The 26,740-nt window shown below is 44.3% G+C and overlaps 1 protein-coding gene across 1 annotated transcript in view; it reads left to right on the top strand.

Annotated features, from left to right (window-relative positions):
• The window catches only part of pvrl2l (PVR cell adhesion molecule related 2 like), an 83,180-nt gene extending 57,157 nt beyond the window's left edge, over positions 1-26,023 (top strand). The window contains exons 7-10 of the mRNA XM_036952772.2: positions 21,762-21,897; positions 22,104-22,161; positions 22,297-22,392; positions 22,877-26,023. Coding sequence (XP_036808667.1) covers positions 21,762-21,897; positions 22,104-22,161; positions 22,297-22,392; positions 22,877-23,107 — 521 coding nt within the window. The 3' untranslated portion in view covers positions 23,108-26,023. The remainder of the gene's footprint in view (positions 1-21,761; positions 21,898-22,103; positions 22,162-22,296; positions 22,393-22,876) is intronic.
• Positions 26,024-26,740: the final 717 nt, after the last annotated feature.

The raw sequence follows: 26,740 nt of genomic DNA, 5'->3' as shown, positions 1-26,740 counted from the left end.
TGGATTTACAGGCCTATGTATATTTTGACACACGCTATTTCTCTTATTATTTGGTGCTGTAATTTGCGATTTAGCTTGAAACAGGATTCTTTTTTACGTTGTTGTGTCTCAATGAGCCACTAGGCTATAAATGGGAGCAAAGTGCAAAGGTCAGGTCACTCTGAGGAATACGTCAGCTTGACGTCAACATCAGTCACCTGTTCGCATCCCGTACAATTAGATTTATTTTTGCTTAATTTCATCCATATCCAACTCCTTTTTTACCTTGAATTATTCCTTTTGTAAGTTTTTCTTGGTAAAAGTAACACTTCCTGTAGCATAGAAAATAACTCCTCAAAAGTGACTATTGTAAAAAAATAAAAATAAAACATTTAAACTCCCTATACCGGGATGGTTGTTGCTAATGTGCGCTAATGTGACTAGAATGACGTTGTAAGTAACATCCGACTTTCCAGGACATAGACATGTCTTATATGTGCAGAAAGCTTCAATGATTGTTTATCTAACTGCACTGTTCAATTTACTGTAGTTATTACAGTGAAAAAATACCATTCTATTGTTTGAGGAGAGTGCACAACAGCAAAAACTTGTATCATGGCAACTGGTTTGATACATTCACATCTGAAGGTAAATGTACTTACATTCAGTAATCTTGCTCTGATTTGTCATCTTATGGGTCCCGGAGATAAAATGTAGTTTTGTTTGATAAAATACATTTTGAGATTCGAATGTAGGAACTGAGTTCTAAAGTTTGAACCCCTTATTCTCCTACATTTAATTTCACATTTCCACAAACTTTAAAGTGTTTCCTTTTTCAAATGGTATCAATAATATGTTTATCCTGGCTTCAGGTCCTGAGCTACAGGCAGTTAGATTTGGGTATGTCATTTTAGGAGAAAATTGAAAAAAAGGGTTCCCTGTGGATATTTTTTGAAGTACTGTAGAAAATAATAAAAATCAGGACTACCGTGAATGATAATCCTTTTAGACACGTCTCAAACTCATTTCATTGAGGTTCTGCTGTCTGTGGGTTTTTGTTTTTTCCTTTCAATCAAGACCTAGACAACCAGGTGAAGGGAGTCTTTTATTAATTAGCGACCTTAATTCAAGAACAAGGGAGGAGCGAAAACCCAGCAGACACTCCGCCCTCTGTGGAATGAGTTTGACATGTGCCCTAGGGCTAAATACTAAAGAAAACAGGCCTTGTGTTGAAGTGACAAAATGAAAGTCAACTATATGACATGTTCATATTTATTCAAAGGACTGTAGTTACATTGTTTTTGGAAGCACCTTAACATTTTTTATTTTCTCACATTGGGGGTCCGACTGACTGAATTCGGCATCGTCTGCAAGCCCATTTGAAGAAACACCTGTTACTCAATGGGCATGTCAGTGGCTTACCACACATTTCCATAAGTCCCCACAAACTGCCATGTGGGTCTCTGTATCCTACGTCTCCTGGGTTTAAAGTGTAGTCCCCATTTTTTTGTTTCAAAAGGAATTACACTATTGACCTTTTTTATGTGTCTGTGTTTCGTAGTGCGCTTTGTCTGTCTGGATCATGTCTTGGGCCAAGAAGATTCCCCGTCAGGTCCTTGGCGCCGTGCACATAACGACAGAGATAATTACTGAGGTGCCCCATGGGATTCTCATCGTTGTGTGTTTGTTATTGGGGGGGTTGGGGGCAGTTTTGTAGCAGCGTCCACACTAATGCCTAGCGCCCTGTATATAGCTTGTGACCTTTTTAAACACTACCATTTCTGTGTACTTAACACGAGTCCTCTGTGCGTTGGGATATGTACACAGTACGCACTTGAACTTGCGTTGTGTGCTCCGAGCGTCTTCAGTTTGTTTCGCCCACAAAGGCGTTTCCATGCGCAGTGTCTGAGCACGCTTTAAGCGAGCGTTGGCTCTGCCTTGCCGATGATGGTCATTTGTGGTGTGCGACCAATTTCAGCGTGCCGCATATGATTACAGGCCCAGAATCCGTCAAGTCTGTTGCAGTGTTCTCTCTCTCTCTCTCTCCCCTGTTTGTGTTCTCTCCTGTTTCAGTGTTTCTCTCTCTCTCCTGTTTCAGTTCTCTCCTGTTTCAGTGTTTCTCTCTCTCTCTCCTGTTTCAGTTCTCTCCTGTTTCAGTGTTTCTCTCTCTCTCCTGTTTCAGTGTTTCTCTCTCTCTCTCCTGTTTCAGTTCTCTCCTGTTTCAGGTCTCTCTCTCTCTCTCCCGTTTCAGGTCTCTCTCTCTCTCTCCTGTTTCAGTGTTCTTTCTCTCCTGTTTCAGGTCTCTCTCTCTCTCTCTCCTGTTTCAGGTCTCTCTCTCTCTCCAGTTTCAGTGTTCTCTCTCTCCTGTTTCAGTGTTCTCTCTCACTCAGACACACTCACAGACACACACGCTATAAATAATTCAACAACCTGCTGCTTGCCATGAAATGGCAAAACGCCCAAGCGTGCTAATGCCTTGTGTTGACGTGCTGTACTGTGTTCACTGGGAGGGTTGAGGAGTCTGTCGGTTCCAGCTCGCTTTGTTCTGTCTACATGTACGTGTCTGTTGCTGCATGTACTCTTAGCAACGTGTGATTGCATGCTGCTGTGCGAACAACAGCAGAAGGCAGTGTGAATGGTAAAGGAAATCCACTTCATATTGTGTGTGTGTGTCACTTAAGCAATAAGGCCCGAGGGGGTGTGGTATATGGTCAATATACCACGGCTAAGGGCTGTTCTTCTGGGTACAGCCCTTAGCCGTGGTATATTGGCCATATACTACAAACCCCCGAGGTGCCTTATTGCTGTTATAAACGGGTTACCAACATAATTAGAGCAGTAAAAATAAGTGTTTTGTCATACCTGTGGTATATGGTCTGATATACCACAGCTGTCAGCCAATCTGCATTCAGGGCTCGAACCACCCAGTTTAAAATAACAATTGAACAATGAGAATTCAAGATGGACTAGTTTTCTTTTCATGCCGGCTATGTGTGTGTGTGTGTGTGTGTGTGTGTGTGTGTGTACTGCATGTGAGCATTATGTGTGCTCTCTGTCTGCCTGCTGTGTGTGGAATAGGCAGTGCAGCCCCTTGCTGTGCGTGGTATCTACTGTACATTCTCTATCCAGGCCTGAATCCGTCCGTGTGTGCGCCCATGGTTCTGCATGCCTCTCACACACCTTGGCAATTTAAGTATATTCCATGTTAATATTCAGTGGGGGGGAGAATGGTGGGAGAAGTGTGTGTCACGGGATGGGAGGATGGGGGTGAAACCAGTCCCCAAGTGTGCCACGACAGTTCCCATATACACACACATTTACATGCTGTATGCACACACACAGATCCACACATATTCCACACATGCCAGATGGGAAAGGGATACATAAATCTGAGGAGAGACCCAGAGAGGAGGGAGATGTCTGAAGCAACCTGGCAGCTGAGGAGGACAGATGGAGGAGAGGAGGGTTACGGAGCGCTTGGTGTGACCTGAGGGGCCATTGGGGGCCGGTGTGGGCTTCAGTTCACGTTTCCCCAGTTGACGAGTTGTCACCCAACTCTCCCCCCCCTGTCTTCTCTGCCTGACTCCCAACACATTTCTCTCCCCCTCCTGACTCCCCTACCTTCCCACCCCCCTTCTGTGCTCCTGACTGAGTAGCCCTTCTCCCTCCTGTAGTCACTTTCTTGCTGTGGAAACGTGCTGCGTCTCTGGGGAGCCTTTCTACCCTCTGCCCAATGGGCTGTGGAGTGTGAAGGCGAAAAGGGGATGTGTGTGTTCCTTATCTGTTAAAGGGCTGTGGAGCTGCAGTGTTGTGCCCTACCTGTTGAATACACCTTTTGGTCATTCAGGTTGTCTATGTATTCGCCTGTGTGGGTGTGTAAACTGTAGATATCGATTTGTCTGTGTGTGTTCCATCTACCCTTTGCACTGTTGAGCAGCGGTGGAGACACGGTGTGTGTGTGTGTGTGTGTGTGTGTAGCCACGTCGCTCTCTTGCTCACTGTGTGTGTGTGTGTTTCATCTCACCTCCGTCGAAAGGTTCCTGGCATCCGCTCCTCTCACCCATCTCCTCCTGTCATTGGCTCCCCCTGAAAGGCTCCAGTCTCCTCCCCGGGCCTTAGCGTTAGCGCTAGCTTAGCTAGGCTGTTTGAGCACCGAGGCTACCGCTAACATGGCCTTGAATATAAATCACTGTTTGCTTGATGCCGGATGCCTTAACATTTCATTCCTTCTAAGTCCAGTTTTCACATGACTGCTTGACACTACCTCGCATTCCTCCAACAAGGAAAGAAACTGTTTTCTTTGGCACATTTAGCCACAAGGTAGAAAAAATAAATTGTTTTGATTATGTGGAGAGGACCATTGTATTCAAGATGGCCTTGTTTGTGTTCGTTGTAACAGCGTTAGCGCACATTGTATTACCATTCAGCCGGGATGAGAGAGCTAGTCGGAAGATTCTTTCATGACTTGGCCCCAGTTATGAGACAGCTCAGAAATTGCATGCAGAGATTATTCTAGAAAGAATGTATTACTCATGATGCAGTACTTACCCCAGCTTTTATTTCACAAACTGTAAAAGAGGGCTATGAAAAGCCTTTGATCATTTTATGTGGGTTAAAACCCATTCAAACGTACCAGTTATGAACTTTACACGCAATGCAAATGCAATCTGTTGTATTAGATTTAAGTACCATGCACTTATATTTGAAACATTACGGTCATTTTTATATTTGAAATATTACAGCCATATTTGGTAATAGCCCCACTTTTTTTTTTTAGCACTGTCAGAATAGCAGCTACGGTAATGTGTTACACATAACCAGCTGACCTAGTTGGTTCAAGGGTATTACACAGTATATTAGGAAATGTGAGCTTTGATGCGCCTGTGAGTCTTTTGATGTATGATATTCACTGGAAATATGCTTTTGATGCTACTGTATAGATTTTCTGTTGTAGTCTTGATGTTTGGGGCTACGGCCCAGTGGCAGGCGTTGCGTGCTTGTTACCAAGGTGCTACCTGGCTGCTACTGTGAGCCCGGAGGCTGTGTATCTGAGTATATGCGCATTTGAGTATGTGTGTATCGTGTGTGTGTGTGTGTGTGTGTGTGTGTGTGTGTGTGTGCTCGTGTCACCCCCTCGTTAACACGCCACGCGCCTCCCTTTTACCCACAGGTAACCAGGTTTGACATGCTTCAAAATCCTCGCTTTGGAATGGCAGGCTTGCTCTAACCTGCCAAGATGTCAGGGGGAAGAGTTTTGCAGCTCCCTTTCTGCATTAAAAAAACAAACCGCGTTGTGTGTTTTTCCCCATATGCAAAGACAGGAGAGGATTGCGATTTTCTCAGTTTGTAGCACACAGGGCTTGGCAGTTGAACCAGGTTGTACCCTAAGGGGTGTATTTCCAGTGACTTGTCTACACATACAGGATGTCTTCCTTTTCCTCTTTGGACCCCCCCCTGCTGTTTTAGCAACGTCTTTGTCTGCAGGCTTGAACGCCCAGCCCCATCTTCCTACCTTGGTGACACAGCAGTCGCGTATGAAGCTATTAATTAGTCGCAGTGACCCTGGGCAGCCCAGTTTATTATGCTAATGACCCTGTTGATTAGGCAGAGTGTAGGGGTGTGGCAGACAAGGGAAGAAAATATTTGTATTTTGTAGTTTTTTTTGAATATGCCAAGTTACAAATACTCTGTAGCCGAATATAGTTTTGATAGTTTCAACTAAAACGCAACTATTTTCTTTGATATTCAAATACAGGTCTCAGAAAGAATATATATATTTCACCTTTATTTAACCAGGTAGGCTAGTTGAGAACAAGTTCTCATTCGCAACTGCGACCTGGTCAAGATTAAGCAAAGCAGTGTGACACGGACAACAACAGAGTTACACATGGAGTAAACAATAAACAAGCCAATAACACAATAATCAAGTCAATGACACAGTAGAAAAAAGAAAGTCTATATACAGTGTGTGCAAAAGACATGAGGAGGTAGGCAATAAATAGGCCATTGGAGCGAATAATTACAATTTAGCAGATTAACACTGGAGTGATAAATGAGCAGATGATGATGTGCAAGTAGAGATACTTTTCTGCTCTTTTCCACACCAGTAAATAGAATAAAAACAGTATGAGGATGAGGTAGGTAGATTGGGTGGGTTATTTACAGATGGACTATGTACAGCTGCAGCGATCGGTTAGCTGCTCAGATAGTTGATGTTTAAAGTTGGTGAGGGAAATAAGTCTCCAACTTCAGCGATTTTTGCAACTCGTTCCAGTCACTGGCAGCAGAGAACTGGAAGGAAAGGCGGCCAAATGAGGTGTTGGCTTTGGGGATGATCAGTGAGACATACCTGCTGGAACGTGTGCTACGGGTGGGTGTTGTTATCGTGACCAGTGAACTGAGATGAAGCAGAGCTTTACCTAGCATAGACTTATAGATGACCTGGAGCCAGTGGGTCTGGCGACGAATATGTAGCGAGGGCCAGCCGACTAGAGAATACAGGTCGCAGTGGTGGGTATCCAGTTTGCTGAATAGAGTGTTGTAAGCTAATATCGCCGAAGTCGAGGATCGGTAGGATAGTCAGTTTTACTAGGGTAAGTTTGGCGGCGTGAGTGAAGGAGGCTTTGTTGCGAAATAGAAAACCGATTCTAGATTTGATTTTGGATTGGAGAAGTTTAATATGAGTCTGGAAGGAGAGTTTACAGTCTAGCCAGACACCTAGGTATTTATAGTTGTCCACATATTCTAGGTCGGAACTGTCCAGGGTGGTGATGCTAGTCGGGCGGGCAGGTGCGGGCAGCGAACGGTTGAAAAGCATGCATTTGGTTTTACTAGCTTTTTAAGAGCAGTTGGAGGCCACAGAAGGAGTTGTTGTAAGGCATTGAAGCTCGTTTAGAGGTTAGTTAGCACAGTGTCCAAGGTAGGGCCAGAAGTATACAGAATGGTGTCGTCTGCGTAGAGGTGGATCAGGGAATCGCCCTCAGCAAGAGCGACATCATTGATACAGTGCCTTGCGAAAGTATTCGGCCCCCTTGAACTTTGCGACCTTTTGCCACATTTCAGGCTTCAAACATAAAGATATAAAACTGTATTTTTTTGTGAAGAATCAACAACAAGTGGGACACAATCATGAAGTGGAACGACATTTATTGGATATTTCAAACTTTTTGAACAAATCAAAAACTGAAAAATTGGGCGTGCAAAATTATTCAGCCCTCTTAAGTTAATAATTTGTAGCGCCACCTTTTGCTGCGATTACAGCTGTAAGTCGCTTGGGGTATGTCTCTATCAGTTTTGCACATCGAGAGACTGAAATTTGTTCCCATTCCTCCTTGCAAAACAGCTCAAGCTCAGTGAGGTTGGATGGAGAGCATTTGTGAACAGCAGTTTTCAGTTCTTTCCACAGATTCTCGATTGGATTCAGGTCTGGACTTTGACTTGGCCATTCTAACACCTGGATATGTTTATTTTTTAACCATTCCATTGTAGATTTTGCTTTATGTTTTGGATCATTGTCTTGTTGGAAGACAAATCTCCGTCCCAGTCTCAGGTCTTTTGCAGACTCCATCAGGTTTTCTTCCAGAATGGTCCTGTATTTGGCTCCATCCATCTTCCCATCAATTTTAATCATCTTCCCTGTCCCTGCTGAAGAAAAGCAGGCCCAAACCATGATGCTGCCACCACCATGTTTGACAGTGGGGATGGTGTGTTCAGAGCGATGAGCTGTGTTGCTTTCACGCCAAACATAACGTTTTGCATTGTTGCCAAAAAGTTCAATTTTGGTTTCATCTGACCAGATCACCTTCTTCCACATGTTTGGTGTGTCTCCCAGGTGGCTTGTGGCAAACTTTAAACAACACTTTGTCTGGATATCTTTAAGAAATGGCTTTCTTCTTGCCACTCTTCCATAAAGGTCAGATTTGTGCAATATACGACTGATTGTTGTCCTATGGACAGAGTCTCCCACCTCAGCTGTAGATCTCTGCAGTTCATCCAGAGTGATCATGGGCCTCTTGGCTGCATCTCTGATCAGTCTTCTCCTTGTATGAGCTGAAAGTTTAGAGGGACGGCCAGGTCTTGGTAGATTTGCAGTGGTCTGATACTCCTTCCATTTCAATATTATCGCTTGCACAGTGCTCCTTGGGATGTTTAAAGCTTGGGAAATCTTTTTGTATCCAAATCCGGCTTTTAACTTCTTCACAACAGTATCTCGGACCTGCCTGGTGTGTTCCTTGTTCTTCATGATGCTCTCTGCGCTTTTAACGGACCTCTGAGACTATCACAGTGCAGGTGCATTTATACGGAGACTTGATTACACACAGGTGGATTGTATTTATCATCATTAGTCATTTAGGTCAACATTGGATCATTCAGAGATCCTCACTGAACTTCTGGAGAGAGTTTGCTGCACTGAAAGTAAAGGGGCTGAATAATTTTGCACGCCCAATTTTTCAGTTTTTGATTTGTTAAAAAAGTTTGAAATATCCAATAAATGTCGTTCCACTTCATGATTGTGTCCCACCTGTTGTTGATTCTTCACACAAAAATACAGTTTTATATCTTTATGTTTGAAGCCTGAAATGTGGCAAAAGGTCGCAAAGTTCAAGGGGGCCGAATACTTTCGCAAGGCACTGTATATACAGAGTAAAGAGTCAGTCTGAGAATTGAACCCTGTGGGTACCCCCATAGAGACTGCCAGAGGTCCGGACAACATGCCCTCCGATTTGACACACTGAATTCTGTCTGCAAAGTAGTTGGTGAACCAGGCGAGGCAGTCATTAGAAAAAACAAGGCAATTGAATCTGCCGATAAGAATACGGTGATTGACAGAGACGAAAGCCTTGGCCAGGTCGATGAAGACGGCTGCACAGTACTGTCTTTTATCGTTGGCGGTTATGATATCGTTTAGTACCTTGAGCGTGGCTGAGGTTCAACCGTGACCGGCTCGGAAGCCGGATTGCACAGTGGAGAAGGTACGGTGGGATTCGAAATGGTCAGTGATCTGTTTATTAACTTGGCTTTCGAGGACTTTAGATAGGCAGGTCAGGATGGTAACAGTTTTGGTCTAGGGTGTCACCCCCTTTGACGAGGGGGATGACCGCAGCAGCTTTCCAATCTTTAGGAATCTCGGACGATACGAAAGAGAGGTGAACAGGCTGGTAATAGGGGTCTCAACAATGGCGGCGGATAGTTTTAGAAAGAGAGGGTCCAGATTGTCTAGCCCAGCTGATTTGTACGGGTCCAGATTTTGCATCTCTTTCAGAACATCTGCTGTCTGGATTTGGGTGAAGGAGAAGCTGGGGAGGCTTGGGCGAGTAGCTGCGGGGGAGGCGGGGCTGTTGGCCGGGATTGGAGTAGCCAGGATAAACGCATGGCCAGCCGTTGAGAAATGCTTATTGAAATGTTCGATTATCATGGATTTATCAGTGGTGACCGTGTTACCTAGCCTCAGTGCAGTGGGCAGCTGGGAGGAGGTGCTGTTGTTCTCCATGGACTTTACAGTGTCGCATAACTTTTTGGAGTTAGAGCTACAGGATGTGAATTTCTGCTTGAAAAAGCTAGCCTTTGCTTTCCTGACTGACTGCGTGTATTAGTTCCTGACTTCTCTGTACAGTTGCATATCGTGGGGACTATTCGATGCTATTGCAGTCCGCCACAGGATGTTTTTGTGCTGGTCAAGGGCAGTCAGTTCTGGAGTGAACCAAGGGCTATATCTGTTCTTAGTTCTGCATTTTTTTGAACGGAGCATGCTTATCCAAGATGGTGAGGAAATTACTTTAAAGAATGACCAGGCATCCTCAACTGACAGAATGAGGTCAATATCCTTCCAGGATAAGTCCTGCGAAGTCCTGCTCGCAGAAGTGTTTTAGGGAGCGTTTGACAGTGATGAGGGATGGTCGTTTGACCGCGGACCCATAGCGGATACAGGCAATGAGGCAGTGATCGTTAAGATCCTGATTGAAAACAGCGGAAGTGTATTTGGAGGGCAAGTTGGTCAGGATAATGTCTATGAGGGTGCTCATGTTTACGGATTTAGGGTTGTACCTGGTGGGTTCCTTGATGATTTGTGTGAGACTGAGGGAATCTAGCTTAGATTGTATGACTGCCGGGGTGTTAAGCATATCCCAGTTTAGGTCACCTAACAGAACGAACTCTGAAGCTAGATGGGGGGCGATCAATTCACAAATGGTGTCCAGGGCACAGCTGGGAGCGGAGGGGGGTCGATAGCAGGCGGCAACGGTGAGAAACTTATTTCTGGATTCTTAAATTTTTTAAATTTGAAATTCAAACTGTTTGTGTATAGACCTGGAAAGTATGACAGAACATTTCAGGCTATCTCTTCAGTAGATTGCAACTCCTCTCCCTTTATCAGTTCTATCTTGACGGAAAATGTTGTAGCTGGGTATGGAAATCTCAGAATTGTTGGTGGCCTTCCTAAGCCAGGATTCAGACACGGCAAGGACATCAGGGTTGGCGGAGTGTGCTAAAGCAGTGAGTAAAACAAATTTAGGGAGGAGGCTTCTGATGTTAACATGTATGAAACCAAGGTTTTTTCGATCACAGAAGTCAACAAATGAGGGTGCCTGGGGACACGCAGGGTGTTTGAATACCGATTTGAAAACACAATAAATATTTATTTGATGGCAGACATATATTTTATGAAGAACCAAAAACTCCAACAGTTAGTTTAATTAGTCTAAATATATCAACAATAGCACTCGGTTTGTAGGGCTCTCAGATATGAATCTTAATATAGCCTATAGCAGTGGCCTTTTCTGAGGCAAGAGTCCAAAAGCAAGCCGAGATCAACCGCTCAGGAAATGTTTTTTAATGACTTTTTTTAAAACATATACCTACTGTGTGCAACATTAACCGATTTAAAAACAGTTCTGTAGCAGTTTGCTCTTGGCCCAATAAATGATCACTGCTTATTGGCTATGCTTGAAGTGCACTGCCAATGTTGTTGCGCTCAGTCCATTTTGTAATTGTAGGTATATGATCACACTGGTAATAGATCATTTGTTGTATTACTTGTGAGGCACAGCTGAGGGAGCATAATAATTTGCTTTTTATTTTTTATTTTACTGGACTGATGGCCTGCAACTGATGGTCAGTCTGAAGGGTGGGAGGGAGCAGCGGGCCTCACCAGTCCCTCCTCTCTCCCTCCCTTCTGCTGAGGAAAGGGGACAGTCTTCCAGCTGATGGCGAAACTCAAGTCGCACTGCGTTATTTCTGCCTCATGAACCAATTAATGTTGTTACTCCTATGACCAGAGAAATTGAAATATTCCTTGATATTAAAAAAAACACAAGTCGCTAATAATAACAACGTAAGCTTATCGGAACACATTGATATACTCATTCATTGCAGCTGCTTGTAAAAGTGTTGAACAGTGCTGAATAACAACATAACCATTATTTTATTTTTATTAAACCAGCAGCTCTTTGCTGTATTAATCTAGTCTCTCTAGTCATGGTTTTTAAAACGGTGATATCGCAAAGTAGCAACTTTGCTGTGCGCTCTAGGCTTCTTTTTGCAGCCTACCGCTCGAGGAAACTGTGCAGACACGGTGGTCTGAGCTCTCTGATTGGCCAGCGGTAGGCCTATATAGGTGCGTTTGATTTGCTCTCTGGGCCTGCCTGGTAGGCGCAGTTCTATCTTCAGACACATGAACTGGTTAAAAATGGGAACACTTTTGCTTTCCTGGCACGAGGGCTGCTGAATCAGGTGCACCGCCAACAGCACGAAAACAAAAAAAAGAAACAAAGGCTTTAATGTTGTTTTTTTTACAGAAATGTTTGGTGATCGACAACAACTGGTTTATAGCCTATAAGTAAATGCATTGAATCACCTCAACATTAGAGTAGACTACATTTGCAGCTTCAAAATGACTAACTAATATATTTTCATAATGAGTGAGACATAAGGTAATACAGTAACATTTGATATCAAGCTCTAATAGGGTTGCCAACTTTCTCACTACCAAATAAGGGACAAAAGGTGGTGTGCCAGTGCACAGTGCCATGGCGGTGTGGGTATGTATATCATATTCTTAGTCAATTGGAAAGGCAAAACCTTTTTATATTCCATTTACTCTATAGCTTTACTAAAACTGTATCATTATGTAAACTTATCTGAATAATATTCCACATTGTTTGCTGCTCTTGACTGATTCAAGCAGTCCTTTCTCCTTTTGCAAAGCCAGAGAGAAGTCCTCACATGACAAGTCACAGTTCACGGATATTTGAAGCACTGCTACATCTGTTTCTTGAGTCTGACCATTTAATGTTCATCAGACAGAAAATCCTCTCCACAAAGGCATTTGAGCCTGGCACACTGAGGACAAATGAGACAACCCTGAACATGTTGATCAAGTTGGCTTAGGTTTTGGAAAACTGCCACCCACTTCTCACTGGTGGATTTTGTGGTATCAAATCAAAGTTTATTTGTCATGTGCACCGAATACACCAAGTGTAGACCTTACAGTGAAATGCTTACTTACAGGCTCTAACCAATGGTGCGGGAAAAAAAGGTGTGTGTGTGTGTAGGTGAGTTAAGAAATGAAACAACAGTAAAAAGACATTTTAAAATAACAGTAGCAAGGCTATATACAGACACCGGTTAGTCAGGCTTATTGAGGTAGTACGTACATGTAGATATGGTTAAAGTAACTATGCATATATGATGAACAGAGAGTAGCAGTAGCGTAAAAAGAGGGGTTGGCGGGTGGTGGGACCCAATGCAGATAGCCCAGTTAGCCAATGTGCGGGAGCACTGGTTGGTCGGGCCAATTGAGGTAGTATGTACCTGAATGTATGGTTAAAGTGACTATGCACATATGATAAACAGAGAGTAGCAGCAGCGTAAAAGAGGGGTTGGGGGGGAACACAATGCAAATAGTCCGTGTAACCATTTGGTTATCTGTTCAGGAGTCTTATGGCATGGGGGTAAAAACTGTTGAGCCTTTTTGTCCTAGACTTGGCACTCCGGTACCGCTTGCCATGCGGTAGTAGAGACAACAGTCTATGACTGGGGTGGCTGGGGTCTTTGACCATTTTTAGGGCCTTCCTCTGACACCGCCCGGTAGAGGTCCTGGATGGCAGGCAGCTTTGCCCCAGTGATGTACTGGGCCGTACGCACTACCCTCTGAAGTGCCTTGCGGTCGGAGGCCGAGCAATTGCCGTACCAGGCAGTGATGCAACTGGTCAGGATACTCTCAATGGTGCAGCTGTAGAACCTTTTTAGGATCTCAGGACCCATGCCAAATATTTTTAGTTTCCCGAGGGGGAATAGGCTTTGTTGTGCCCTCTTCACGACTGTCTTGGTGTGTTTGGACCATTCTAGTTTGTTGTTGTGGACACCAAGGAACTTGAAGCTCTCAACCTGCTCCACTACAGCCCCGTCGATGAGAAAGGGGGCGTGCTCTGTGCTCCTTTTCCTGTAGTCCACAATCATTTCCTTAGTCTTGGCTACGTTGAGGGATAGGTTATTATTCTGGCACCACCTGGCCAGGTCTCTGACCTCCTCCCTATAGGCTGTCTCGTCGTTGTCGGTGATCAGGCCTACCACTGTTGTGTCGTATGCAAACTTAATGACGGTGTTGGAGTCGTGCCTGGCCATGCAGTCGTGGGTGAACAGGGACTACAGGAGGGGACTCTGAGCATGCGCCCCTGGGGAGCTACAGTGTTGAAGATCAGCATGGCAGATGTGTTGCTACCTGGGACAGCTATAGTTTTAACTATGCTTCGTGGAAAGTAATCATTTTTTTTATGGGGTGCAAATAGCTACTTTCAAGGTGACTATAACTATTTACATACAGATTCCAAAAATTCATATTTTTGTAAAACTATTTGTTTTGTGTGCCCATAATTTAATGTGGCCTGAAAGTGTTTGACACGAGTCGTGTTTGCGGGATACTCCTGGTCTTGGGTGATATCGAGAGCAGCCACTAAGTATCTGTCAGGGCCCATAGACATCCATGCATTCCTTCCACTAGTGTGACAATCTCCAAGTAGAGTTTGTCAAACGGCTTCCATTTTACCACACCAGTGTTTGTTTGCTTCAGTCGGGGGCTCGTTTTCCTTCACACCAGCCTAGTCACCACAGTAATTAGGCCCAATCATTAGTAACCATTAGCATCAAGCACTGCTCATAAACCAAGTGTCTGTGATTAATAAAGCTGTGACCTTTGACTCTGAGACTCAATTCGTAATCCCTCTGATTACGAAGAATGTACTACATACAACAGTAGGCGTTTTAAATGGCAAAATATACCAACGGTTCAATGCTCCCCGGAGAAGGTTTTGATGGAACATTCTTTGAATGTTGTGGACATTTTGTGTCTGAATCGATTTAGTTCGCATCTCTCTGAACCGTGTGGCCAGCAGCTGTTAGTCAGTCTGTAGATGTGTTATAAAACACAGTCGCGTTGTTCCGAGCTAGTGATTTTAGAATCCTCGTCTTAATGTGGTTTGATCAGGGCTAATGAGCCGCTACTGTTTACTCTCTGAGGCACTCAGTGTCTTTACTGAGTCTTCCTACTCCGCTGCTTAGTTTTCAGCCCAACATAATGCTTGCTGCGGAACCCACTTAAAGACGTTAATACGTCTGGCTGCCGCCCGGGCTTGTGTAACCTGTATGTTATGCGCGTGCGTTTTGATTAGTATGTCGATTACAGAGAGGTATGTGTGTTTTGTTAGAATGAGTACCGGCGTTGGGTCTCTTTCTCTGGGGACGTGATTAACAGGGTTTTTGTTGAGTGCGCGTGCGTGTGTGTTGTACCTTACATGTGACATCTGCGCTCTGTCATTCATTAACACTGCTCCTGAACATCAGTGTTCAGTTTTTTTTTTTTTAATAAAAAGCCCCCAGCAACCCGAGGTTAGACGATCTATATAAAGACACAAGAGAAAATAGAGTTTTTGCTATCAGTTAAGGCCTTTTAAATATGGATTCAGATTTCATTAGTATGCAGCGGTTGTCATAGGTGGATAATTACCACAAAGAGAAAAAATGCTATCTGCAATTAAACCGATTTCAGAAGCACTTATTCCACACAAGAGAATAGGTGTGGCTTTCACAGAATGTATTGATGTAATGAAAGCGAAATGCTCTATCAAAACACTTGGATGGAATTAATTGGGTGAGTTCCTTCTATTCAGTAGTACCTTCCAAACCATAAGCCGTGGAGTATATATTTTTTGATGCTGTAAACCGCCATACAGATTGCTGTGTGCTTGCTGGTAATCAGCAATAGCCTAGTAGTTAATACAGTCTTTGTCGCAAACAATGTGGGGTACCGTTTTAATATAAAAGGTATATATTGTTTAGAATGCATTGGCATTTAGAGTTCTATATACATTTGATACACAATATTCTGTAATTCAATGATGACTCACTTCCTCTGTATATAAAACAGCCGGTGTTGCCATGGGAATGGTTTTGTTGTACATTCCCCTCAGTCATATATCAATATGTACAGATCATGGCTATTTTTCCGGTTTTTCCTATGACTGTTGGTCTTTTCCCAGCTTTTCACACACACTGCTTTTCAACAGCTTCTCACTGCTGTCATAACAACAGAGTTGATGTTCACCCCTAGGTTCAATCCTTTCATTGAGTCCAATTATAGGAAATCACAGGTAGAAAAGAATGCAGTTCATTCCAATGTGAAATTCAGAGTTTTTTTCCTTTTTCTCCAGTCTCCTAGCGATTCATTTTTTTTTTTTAGATGGTTTCGCAGAAGTCATGAATATATAATTATTTCAATTTTTTCCTTTTCCTTTTCTCTGGTTTTTCTTTCCCCTGTTCCTTCCGCTCATCTTTCTCCTCCTCTACCTCTCTCTGTCCATTAAACACACTCCAACCGTGGCCTCGCAGGGCCTGCCCTTTAGTTCCGCCGCGGCTAGCCATCCCAGAGACCTTTACCGTCGTTAGCGTAGCAAAATCTCACGGCTCACTACACTATTAGTCTGTTAACCACTAACCACCATCTCAGACCGATGCACTCAAGGTAGCTCATCTCTCTCTCTCTCTCTCTCTCTATAAAACCATTTCACCCTCTTTCGCGCTCTCTCTGGTCTTTCTCTCTCTCTCTCTTTCATTCCTACTCTCCCCTCCTAACCATAGTCCGGGAAACGCAAATTAGATGCTGAAAGACACAGAAATGGGGTTTAAGTGCGCTCCGGGCTTCTCCCTTGATCTGTCCGTTCTCTGAAACTCCATTGTGGTAAAACAAGAGGAGTTTTACAGGAGCGGAACAGAGAGGTGTGAGGTGATGGATGAGTGTATAGGGGAGAGGGAGGGAGGGAGGGAGGGAGTGGAGGATGATGAAACGTCTGGTTCTCGACAGGCATACCAGGCAGGCTAAGACAAATCAGCTGTTAGTCCTGCAGGGATTGTGTGTGTGTGTGTGTGTGTGTTTTCACAGTATGTGAGGAGAATTATAGTGAGTGGCAGTGTTTCTGTTTGAGAGGTTACAAAGTTCAATGCTAGCATCTCCAGCTGCAACAAATCACTCGCAGATAAACAAGTTGTGATGTTGTTTTGCGGGAAGAACGAGGTGGCCATTTTGTATGACCGCTAGTGAAAGTACCTGCATACCTGGGGTGTCAAAACACGACGTAGAATCCACGGCATGCAGTCAAAACAATTCCTAAGAGACGGCCTCTCTCTAAAAAGATCAAGTGAACGGAAAAAAGGCCTACACACTGACAGCGTGTATCAGGGTTTAAGCCTATTAAACCGTTTTAGCCCGGGATATGTTTCCTGTGTCGTTGCAACTGCCGATGTTTATATCAGAAACTGATATGGCATGTAGCAGCAGGAGGAGGGGACTTGGTGGAAGTATGTATTTCTGCTGTCCTCGTCTGTCTGTCTGACTGTGTTTCTGCCGTGTTTCTGTGTCCCTTTTGTGTGTGTTTGTATGCGAGAGGAAGGTCACTCAGTGGGGGGGTAAGAGGCCTGTCTACCCAGGGCTAGAGGGCCAGCAGTGGCTGGATGGGAGTGTGTGGGCTGTGATTCACTGTGGCACTGGATGGCAGGAAGCATACTGCTGCCTGCGGAGGAGGGAGGGAGGGGGGCATGGAGGTAGTAGAGGAGATCAGTGTCACAGTGAGGGCGCACGCACACACACACACAGAGAAGAACAGACAGAAGGATATAGCGACACAATCTGACAAAACAAACATGCAGTGTCACTGACTGACCTCAGCTTAATCTCCAGACAGTTAAAATGCACAGGGGCCAACAGGGGAGGGATCGCAGTAAATTCGCTTTGGCTCTGCTTGATGCTACTAGGCACAAGCAGCGGTGCCCATGAAGACAGGCTAGTATAAGTGCCTGTTGGTCTGGAAGACACCCAGCTCAGTGGAGCGTAAACCTGCTTCATGCCCTTCTGAGCTACACACACACACTGCTCTCTTGACCTGACAAACCCTCGGTGGCCCCGCAAACACCCAGGCCTCATTACCTATGCGGAAGGTTGCCCGGTAAAAGGCGGCAGCCGCGGCCCCCGAAACCCAACCCTGGTCCACTTGACCCAGATAAGTGACAGTCACTGGGTACGTGATCTGTTTTAAGGCAAAGATCAGGGGACGTGGGCCACGCTGGAGCCGAAATGAAGTGGCTGTTGCTGTCTCGCGCCTATTTGACCCAGTTTGATCCCTGGGAATGGAATGGTTGGAGGCGTTTGCAATGACGATAAACTCATTTCAGTTTTATTTTTGTGAGAAACACTTTTTTTCTGGTCCAGTCATGCTATTTGAGGAAGCGAACTCAGTGTTTTTAATCCACTAAGTGGAAGAACGATGGAGGGAAACCAAAACGCATGGGGAGAGTTGACCGGCACGGGAAAAAAAGAGAATCTCTGGCAATTGATAGGGTTTAAAAGTGTAGCTATTAAGACAAAGAGGGACATAAAACGCGGAGACACTCAAAGCGCACAGATACACACGTACACATGCAGGGTTTGTTTCTGAGTACTACCACGAGGCGTCATGATCCAATGACTATTGGGGCTGAAGGTCTCCGTGTGTGTGTGTGTGTGTGTTTTGTGTGTGCCTTGCGTTGTATTGCTCACTGGTGAGCAATGGGGAAAGATAAGATGTAGGCTCATTGGACGCTAAAGAGTCCAGGAGAGCAACACTCCTGCGAGCCTGTTCTCCAATCACAGACGGCCCCGCAAAGTAAGTGTGTGTGTAAGAAGGTGTGAGGGCTTGGGTTGGTGGAGCAGGCGGGAAGCCGAGAACACGCTAGGTCACTAAGGTGGTCGGGGAGAGAGAAAGAGGGAGGGACGGAGAGAGGGATGAAGAGAGGAAGGGGTAAAGAAAAACACATGGAGGGAGGAGGATGTCAGGGGTAATCCAGTTTTGGCCTCTAAGCACAAGGCAGTATTTGACTTCATGTTACGTTGAAATCTTCTCTATCCCTCTCCCTCTCCATTCTTTATCCTTTCTTTCACTCCTTCGTTCCCCCTCTAGCTCCAGCACTTACTGTACAATACCTATTTTGAAAAAGGAGAGGAAGAAATTGTTTTTTTTTAGTGGTTCGTTTTTGAACTATAAGGTAATTATGTAGAATTTGAACATTTTTCGGCCCAAAGGGCTGTGTGTGTGTGTACTTCTGTGTCTGACCGAGTGTGTGACTAAAAGAGAACATTTCAGAGCTTGCTTGCCAGTGAAGGGAAAGTGAGCAATGGACTGTGAGAGAGAGAGAGATGGAGACAGACAGAGCGAGAGAGATAGAGAGAGCTGTCCCAGTTGGGAGTTTTGCGGAGGAGTGTAGCAGCAGAATGCCAATGGCAATGAGAGCCAGGCCGACTGTGAGGGGTTGTTTCGCTAGTTGTTCCTCCCTGTTACTTAAACCGTATCCCAGAGAGACGCTGGACCTTTTACAGTCTGCCTCTATTGGCCCCACTTCAGAGCCTTCGCACCCCTGTCGCTCTCCCTCATAGCACCATCCTTCCCTCCCATCTCTCTCTCTCTAGCCTCACAAATCTTATGTATATGCAGTGCTTTCGAAAAGTATTCAGACCCCTTGACTTTTTCCACATTTTGTTACGTTACAGCCTTATTCTGAAATGGATTACATTACATTTTTTCCCCATCAATCTACACACAATACGCCATGATGACAAAACAAAAACAGGTTTTTAGAATTTTTTGAAAATGTGTTAGAAGAAAATGATCACATTTACATAAGTACTCAGACCCTTTACTCAGTACTTTTTTGAAGCATCTTTGGCAGCGATTACAACCTTGGGTATGACGCTACAAGCTTGGCACACCAGTATTTGGGGAGTTTCTCCCATTCCTCTCTTGCAGATCCTCTCAAACTCTGTCGGGGAACGTTGCTGCACAGCTATTTTCAGGTTTCTCCAGAGATTTTTGACCGGGTTCAAGTCCGGGCTCTGGCTGGGCCACTCAAGGATATTTAGAGACCTGTCCCGACGCCACTCCTGCGTTGTCTTGGCTGTATGCTTAGGGTCATTGTCTTGTTGTAAGGTGAGCCTTCGCCCCAGTCTCTGGAGCTCTGTCAGAGTGACCATGGCCCTTCTCCCCCGATTGCTCAGTTTGCCCGGGCGGTCACTGTGTGGACCTTCAATGCTGCAGGCATTTTTTTGTACCCTTCCCCAGATCAGTGCCTCGACACAATCCTGTCTCGGAGCTCTACATACAATTCCTTCGACCTCATGGCTTGGTTTTTGCTCTGACATGCACTGTCAGGTGTGCCTTTCCAAATCATGTCCAATCAGTTGAATTTACCACAGGTGACTTCAATCAAGTTGTAGAAACATCTCAAGAATGATCAACGGAAACAGGATACACCTGAGCTCAATTTCAAGTCTCATAGCAAAGGGTCTGAATACTTATGTAAATAAGGTATCTGTTTTTATATTTAATACATTTGCAAATATTTATAAAAACCTGTTTTCGCTTTGTCATTATGGTTTATTGTGTGTAGATTGACAAGAAATAAATATTTAATAAATTTTAGAATAAGGCTGTAATGTAACAAAATGTGGGTTCGGGATAGTCTCATTCTTTCAATCTGGGCTGACAGAATGGTTTTACTCACTGAATGGTATTGGTAAGTGACTGAACTGGGAGAGATATGGGGTAGAATATGTTAGGATGACTGGGTAGGAGTGTGTGTGTGTGGGGTGGGTCTTAGTGTGTGTTTGAGTGTGCTAAGGGGTTTGTCTATTCACATCACATCTGTTTTGTGAGCTAATCAGTCTCCAATGACATCGTCTCCCTCTCCACTCCACCACGCCCCATTCTTGTATCCACCCTGACAAAATCTGATCCAAATCCTTTTTCTCTCTCCCTCCCTCTCTTCTTACCCCCACCCTGTCTTGGCCCTCATTCTCTGCCAAACCCGTGGGTATCGGGTGGGTGGGCACCCCCTATCGTTACCCCCCTTTTCCCAGCCAATACAATCGTCTGTTTCTTTTACCTCCTTCCCTCAGCACTCAGCCCTCCCGCCCTTCAAACAGGGTTATATTCATCAGGTATAAGAAAACAGACTGAACATAAGAAAACAGACTGAAACAGGGATGGGTGTATCTGGACTTGACCAATAACAACAGCTTGTTTTTCTTTTTCCGTCAATAATTGTTTTAAGACCAGTTCATTTCCTCCATGTTAGACGGCTTGTTTTTGATGCAGTAACTAACATGACTCATTATTGAAAATACAGTTCTTTTTTTAACTGAGAACATTAATGGTAAACGCTGCTAATGTAAACGCTGATATCAAGCACAGCACATCAGATCAGCAGCTAGGGTACCCACAGAGGGATGCCAAGGTTGGGGGAGGGGGGGGCTTCTGTCTGTATAGATTTTTGTGTGTGTGAGTGTCTGTGGATCCAGCTTTAAGAAAGAGAGAGAGCGAGCAATTCAGGACCGAGCCCTGGCCACCGCCCCATATCTTCCCTTCTCCATTTCATGTTTATGCGATAGCAAATGATTGACGCTGACCGGTCTCTTTTCGGCTGTGACTGAGGTTGTATGAGTGTGTGTCTCTGAACGTGTCCCCGGCGTAGAAACAGCAGACTCCACTACACCTACACAGCTAACAGATGCGCGGGTCTGCGCCGTTCCCAGTGGAATCACCCGTAGTCGGAATCTGTGATATGGACGCAAGCCGGAGTGAGAATCCACAAAGTAATTTATGCTCTCACTCACTCACTCTCAGCAGCGAGGTGCTAGCTTGGCAACAGCACACCACCATGTGGCTGAAAAGAGGAAGTCGACCGCCATTATCCTCCAATGTGATATTGAGGATAATAGTGGACTAGTGGCAGTCTGTGGAAACTGCAAGCTGGTTAAAACCAACATAATGAGAGGCTTTTACATTTAATTTAGACGCCTCACTCAGCCTCAATGCCCTCTGGAAATCACAAACATAGGCATAATTGAGCAAGGAGACTGAGGTCAACGCAGAACATCGGGGGATGATAAGATGTGTGGCAGGCATTTAAATGCCTAACAGCTCATTTCCTGGCGTGCGTTCGATGGTGAGAAACGTTCTGAATGTTGCAGAGAGAAATAGAATGAACAGTCATGTCTGTTCTGTGTGACGCGTTTGTATCTGAATGTTCTGTAACATCCTCCTGAACAGGCCCCTGTTCTTCAGTACAGCTGTTTTCATTTAACACTTCTGATTGGATTCTGATTTCTAACAGCTGATGTTCCCCCCAGCTCTTATCGCAAGGTGTGATGACACGTATATTTGAATTGGACGAAATCCTAAGTACCCCCGCGTCGTCTTCTCTTTCAGAGCAGCGAAAGAAAACAGCAGGGCCGTCGACGGCTGGCATTATCGGAGGCATCATTGGTGTGGTCCTCTTGCTGGCGATCGTGGGCGCTGCCATCGTGCTGGTCCGCAAACGCAAGCAGAACGCAGAGAACGGAGAGTGAGTGTCCCCGCTCTCAGCAAATTGTCCTTTCAGGACACTCTTAGCGATTTCTCAGTCATATTTTTTTTTCAATATGTACGATTTAGCAAATCCATATCTTTCCTCCAATCAATTAAGTTTTACTCACTCCATATCTGTTAGGTGTGGACAGAGTGAGTTGCACTAACCTCTCCCCCTGCCCTCCTTTTCTCTCATCCAATCAGTGGTCCTCCCAAGCACAAGCCCCCTCCGCCTGTGAAGACCGGCAGCTCCACAGAGATGGTGAGTGGTCCACGTTCCCTGTCACTCAGGGCTCGTTATTATTGAAGGTCATAAACCACACGGAGTGCAGTTCGTAATGGGGCTAATGGCTATTGATTGGAGATGAGTGGCCCAGTTATCTGACTTTACCCACAGCTGAACAAGCATGTCACGGACCCAGTGACGAAGGAGTTGACGGAGACCCAGCCTTTAAGTAAGGTCTACTACGAGACCAGCGGAGAGCCTGTCACGGTAAGAGGACATCCTCCAATCTCCGGGTTGTGATCTTTAGGTCACACCAGAAAACCAAAAAAAATGGAATGTTTCCTATCGTACTTTAGTCCAGGTAGTTGCTCCATGTTTCAGTCTGTTGTCTGCCATTGGGTGCCTTATGAACACAACCCGGAATGTCTCCATTTTCACACAGTGCTGTTTATAGTCGTTGATTTACTACCTGTACGACCTTTACCCTTCATGAGGTACAGCCGGCTGCTTTCTAGAGTCTGGATTCGTCTCTATCGTCCGATTACTCACCCTTTTGTACTATATTATAACATTCTGCCTGCATGGTCCCTCAACATCTTGACTATTTTGTAAGCAAAACAAGCTATTTGAACCTATTGTGAAACTATTGAACGGTGCATGGTCAAGGAGTGGATTTTGTCTACCATACCACAGTTGATGACATTTTCTCGAGAGTTGTTGCTGGTTCAACCGGGATCTGTTGCTGTTACAGGATCTGGATGCCTGCGACGATGACGATGACAACGCTGCCGGCGGTGGGGCTGCTAATGGCGGCGGCCCTGCTGTCCTGGAGGGCTCGATACGGTATGCCGATGTCGACGACACGCTAAATGACGGAGCCCTGCCTCCGTACTCCGGCGCGGGCGGTCACCACGTTGATGAGCCGCCGTCGACCACTGTGGCCCGCGGAGAAAGCTTTGTGTCGGCAGCCATGTATGTTTAGCAGATGACGTTTTAGCCTCCGTGACGACGACAACAACAACGTGCCTGTAGACCCAGGAAGGCTCTGGACCGATCCAGCCTCCCGATGTGATCAGAACCTAAATGCAGTGTTTACTACTCTTGTGATTCCGGAAAGGTAATATCACCAGAAACACAATTCAAAATATCATCAGAATTATCACTCGAAACTGTTTGTTTGAATGTTGCAGTGTTATACTTAAGCAATAAGGACCAGAGATGGTGTGGTATATGGCCAATATACCCCGGCTAAGGGCTGTTCTTCTGGGTACAGCCCTTAGCCGTGGTATATTGGCCATATACTACTAACCCCCGAGGTGCCTTAATGCTATTATAAACTGGTTACCAACGTAATTAGAACTGTGGTATACGGTCTGATATACCACAGCTTTCAGCCAATCCGCATTCAGGGCTTGAACCACCCAGTTTATAATGTACAGTAAGCATCCTCAGACCAAAATGCCGTTTTATGGCAGTATGAACAGAATGAGGTTGTCACTGCTTTATAACATTGCAACATGACAAAGTTTAAGAATCTAACTCATGTTTTGGGTTCAATCTAAATTGCAAGAGCTGGCAATACTACGTTGTTAGGGTAACGAAGTGTGACATCTTTGTTTCCAGCAAAGCACACAATGCAAACACAATTATCAATGAGCGTGCAATCCCCCCCCCCCCACACACAGGAAAGATGAACATTTAAGTCAAATTAAATTCAAATTATAACGATTGTATTTTCAGTGTCAAAATACCCAGCATATATTGGAAAATACTGCCATTAGTACCAATTTATGTAGATGAAGTGGCTATTATACGCTGTAATATATGCTGTTTATTTTACACGCAGTAAAATATGAATTGAAATCTTTTCTATTTTAGTCTTATTCTTTTATGTACCGAAACACAAATGTGCAAAACGTCATTGATGAACAATTATGTGAGACCGTGTCAAGTTGGTCAAAGATGTCAAAGTGAACCAAATTATCAACGAACACTGTAAATAATAATGCTGATTTAATATATTGTCGGTGAAATGTGTAAAATGTCAAAACAAAAAAAGAGTGTAGGTGTTTTCAGAACCTCTATGTATAGGGGTGTCAGTTTCCATGTGAAATTGGAAAAAAAAAAGTATACATTTTACTTTAACGGGTATTGAGGTTGTCAGTCACAAGGCTTATGTTTTTAATCTAAAAATGCTGTGGGGATTTTAGCCCTTGTAACTCTGCATGGCATGATCGGTGGCTTGTTTCAATCAGTTGGCTCACTTTCCCCCCAAGGCTACTTACAGACACACCAGGGCTTATACTTTTTGAATGTTGTCGATGTCTTTGCGTTCCTTCATTGTATCGTCTACTTCAAGCACAAACACATGGATGTGGAGCAGCGGGGTGATTTAGGCCGTATAGAAGGCGCACAGCACGACATGAGATAGCTTTTAGCTGATACTAAGTCAGTCAGCATACATGTTCTGTCCAGAGTGCTTACTGCAGGGCGCAATAAACAAAGAGTTGTATGTAACTCTTGCTGAGTAATGGGAACAAAAATCATTGGTTCTGGCCGTTCCAAAGAGCTTGAGTCGCACAATTCCACGAGGGCATTGATCTGTCCGCGTCACCTCAACAGAGGCAAGCGAGGCTATACTCGCTAAGTACATTAGCTTGTTGAATAATAAAAAAAAGACGCAAAGAAAAAGACAACGTGAACAAAAAAGCACATGTAGCTTTGTAAGTAAATAAATAGATACAATGACACTAATGATTGCTGGACAGATGTAGAAAAAATAGATATGGTATATAGACTGCTAGGTGGGCATATGGACACAGAGAAATAGAACACAGTAGTAACTGCCTACCTCACGGTTCTTTATTCAATCACAGTCAGTGCTCCACTGCGCTATTGTCGTTTTTTTTTTTATGTGACAATCACTTTGAAAACAACTTTCATTGGCTTTTGGTGGCACTTCGGGTCTCTATGGTGTTTCTTTTAAAGATAAAAGAATGTCTGCATGCTGCATGGAACTATGGGTAGCTCAACTTCTTCTCTGTGCAAAAAGACTCGTGCCGCCATTTTTGAAAACGTATGACTGTGGGCGGCGGGCTCGCATAAAGTGGTGCAGTATCAGACAATCACATCTGAATTTTATAGCCCTTACACAGGTCAGAGTTCAAAGGGAAATTAACTGTGCATTTTTTTTAATTTGCTTTTATAAACTGTGATTCCATCTTCTTATTTTTTTATTTATTGCTTCATATTGCCGTCGGAAATATATTGTACTGTTTTGTGTTTTGCCTATAAAAAGAGCCTCAAAATGTAAGATGTGTTGATATATTGAGTTTAGAAAACGACAATCATTGGGCCCCTTGGGTTTGTTATTATCAGAGACCAATGAGTCAGCATTCTGTTTAGTTCTGTTGTTTTATAGTCAAGGCATCTGATAACGATTTCTCGCTGCAGCATGAGTTGCAGTGTGTGTTTGCCAAGCGCTTTGCCTCCGTCCCGATAGGTTTAATGCCAAAAAATACAAACTGTGAATGTTAGCGATTAACGCTAATCTGAATCCGGTCTTCTTCATTCCCCGCTTGTTTAATGATCTCACATTCATTGTCGCATTTTTTTTCATCACCAAGCCAGATGTGCCTTCGTTACTTTATTTTTTTAGCTTGTTCACTTACACATTTGTTTCTGTCTTAGAAAATAAATATGAGATAAAAAAAATACGAGTTAACCTCTGATTGTGGAAAGCCAAACACTTGATCATTGTGATTTTTTTTTTTTTGTAAACATGTTCTTAATTCCCCCCCCCCCCCCCCCCCCCCTTTAAAAAAATGTCATTTGCTTTTTTGAAAACCTATTATATGTTTTAAGGATCATTGTCTTGTCGAATAAAATGTAAACCAAAGGCCCTGAATGTCTCGCTGTATTCTGTTAAACTTCTATTGAGTCACAACGACCTCCAGGCCTTGAGTCCTTTAAGGCTCCTAAATGACCAACCAACATGTGTCACTGACAGCATCACATCCTGTGGCAGTATAATGTCCAGTGGTAGCTGACACTGATTGCCCTTTGTTGCCCCTGGACAAGTATGTGTCTGTTACCATTCTAAAGCCAGCACCCAAGTGATATAGCCTGACCGTAGAACTGTCACCATGCATTTGTTAACCTCTGTCTTTAATTAGTGTTATAGGCCTCCTGGGGGGGGGGGGGGGATCAACATCACAGAACATGTTTTAAGATCATTTTCAGCTAGTACAACATCCAACATTTCAGCCCCAGAGCACATGTCAAAGCGGCAGGTACTTTCACACTTAACAAAACCAAAAAACATAAAACATGGCAAATTACAGTATGCCTGAGATTTGTGTGTAAACATATCCTCCGGAGGCTCAAGCACAGACAAATCCAGGAGTATTATTTTAGCCGCAAAAAAATGTTTTAGGCACCACTAGACGTGCTGCTTGTGAAAAGTGTTGTCATTTTTTTTGAGCTACTGAGCCAGGCATGCAGATGTGTGTTGAAGCGTATATTAAACAGACTAGGGAGCGTTAAAGGTGCAGTCTGGGATTTGTTTTTTCCCCCCAGCCAAACGTGCTGCCCGTCACTTGTTTTGGTATACAGA

The sequence above is a fragment of the Oncorhynchus mykiss genome, chromosome 18, assembly GCF_057628025.1.
Source record: "Oncorhynchus mykiss isolate SJ-2025 chromosome 18, ASM5762802v1, whole genome shotgun sequence".
Taxonomy (NCBI): Eukaryota; Metazoa; Chordata; class Actinopteri; order Salmoniformes; family Salmonidae; genus Oncorhynchus; species Oncorhynchus mykiss.
Note: the sequence above shows the minus strand (reverse complement) of the source record. Positions and strands in the feature narration are given on the sequence as shown.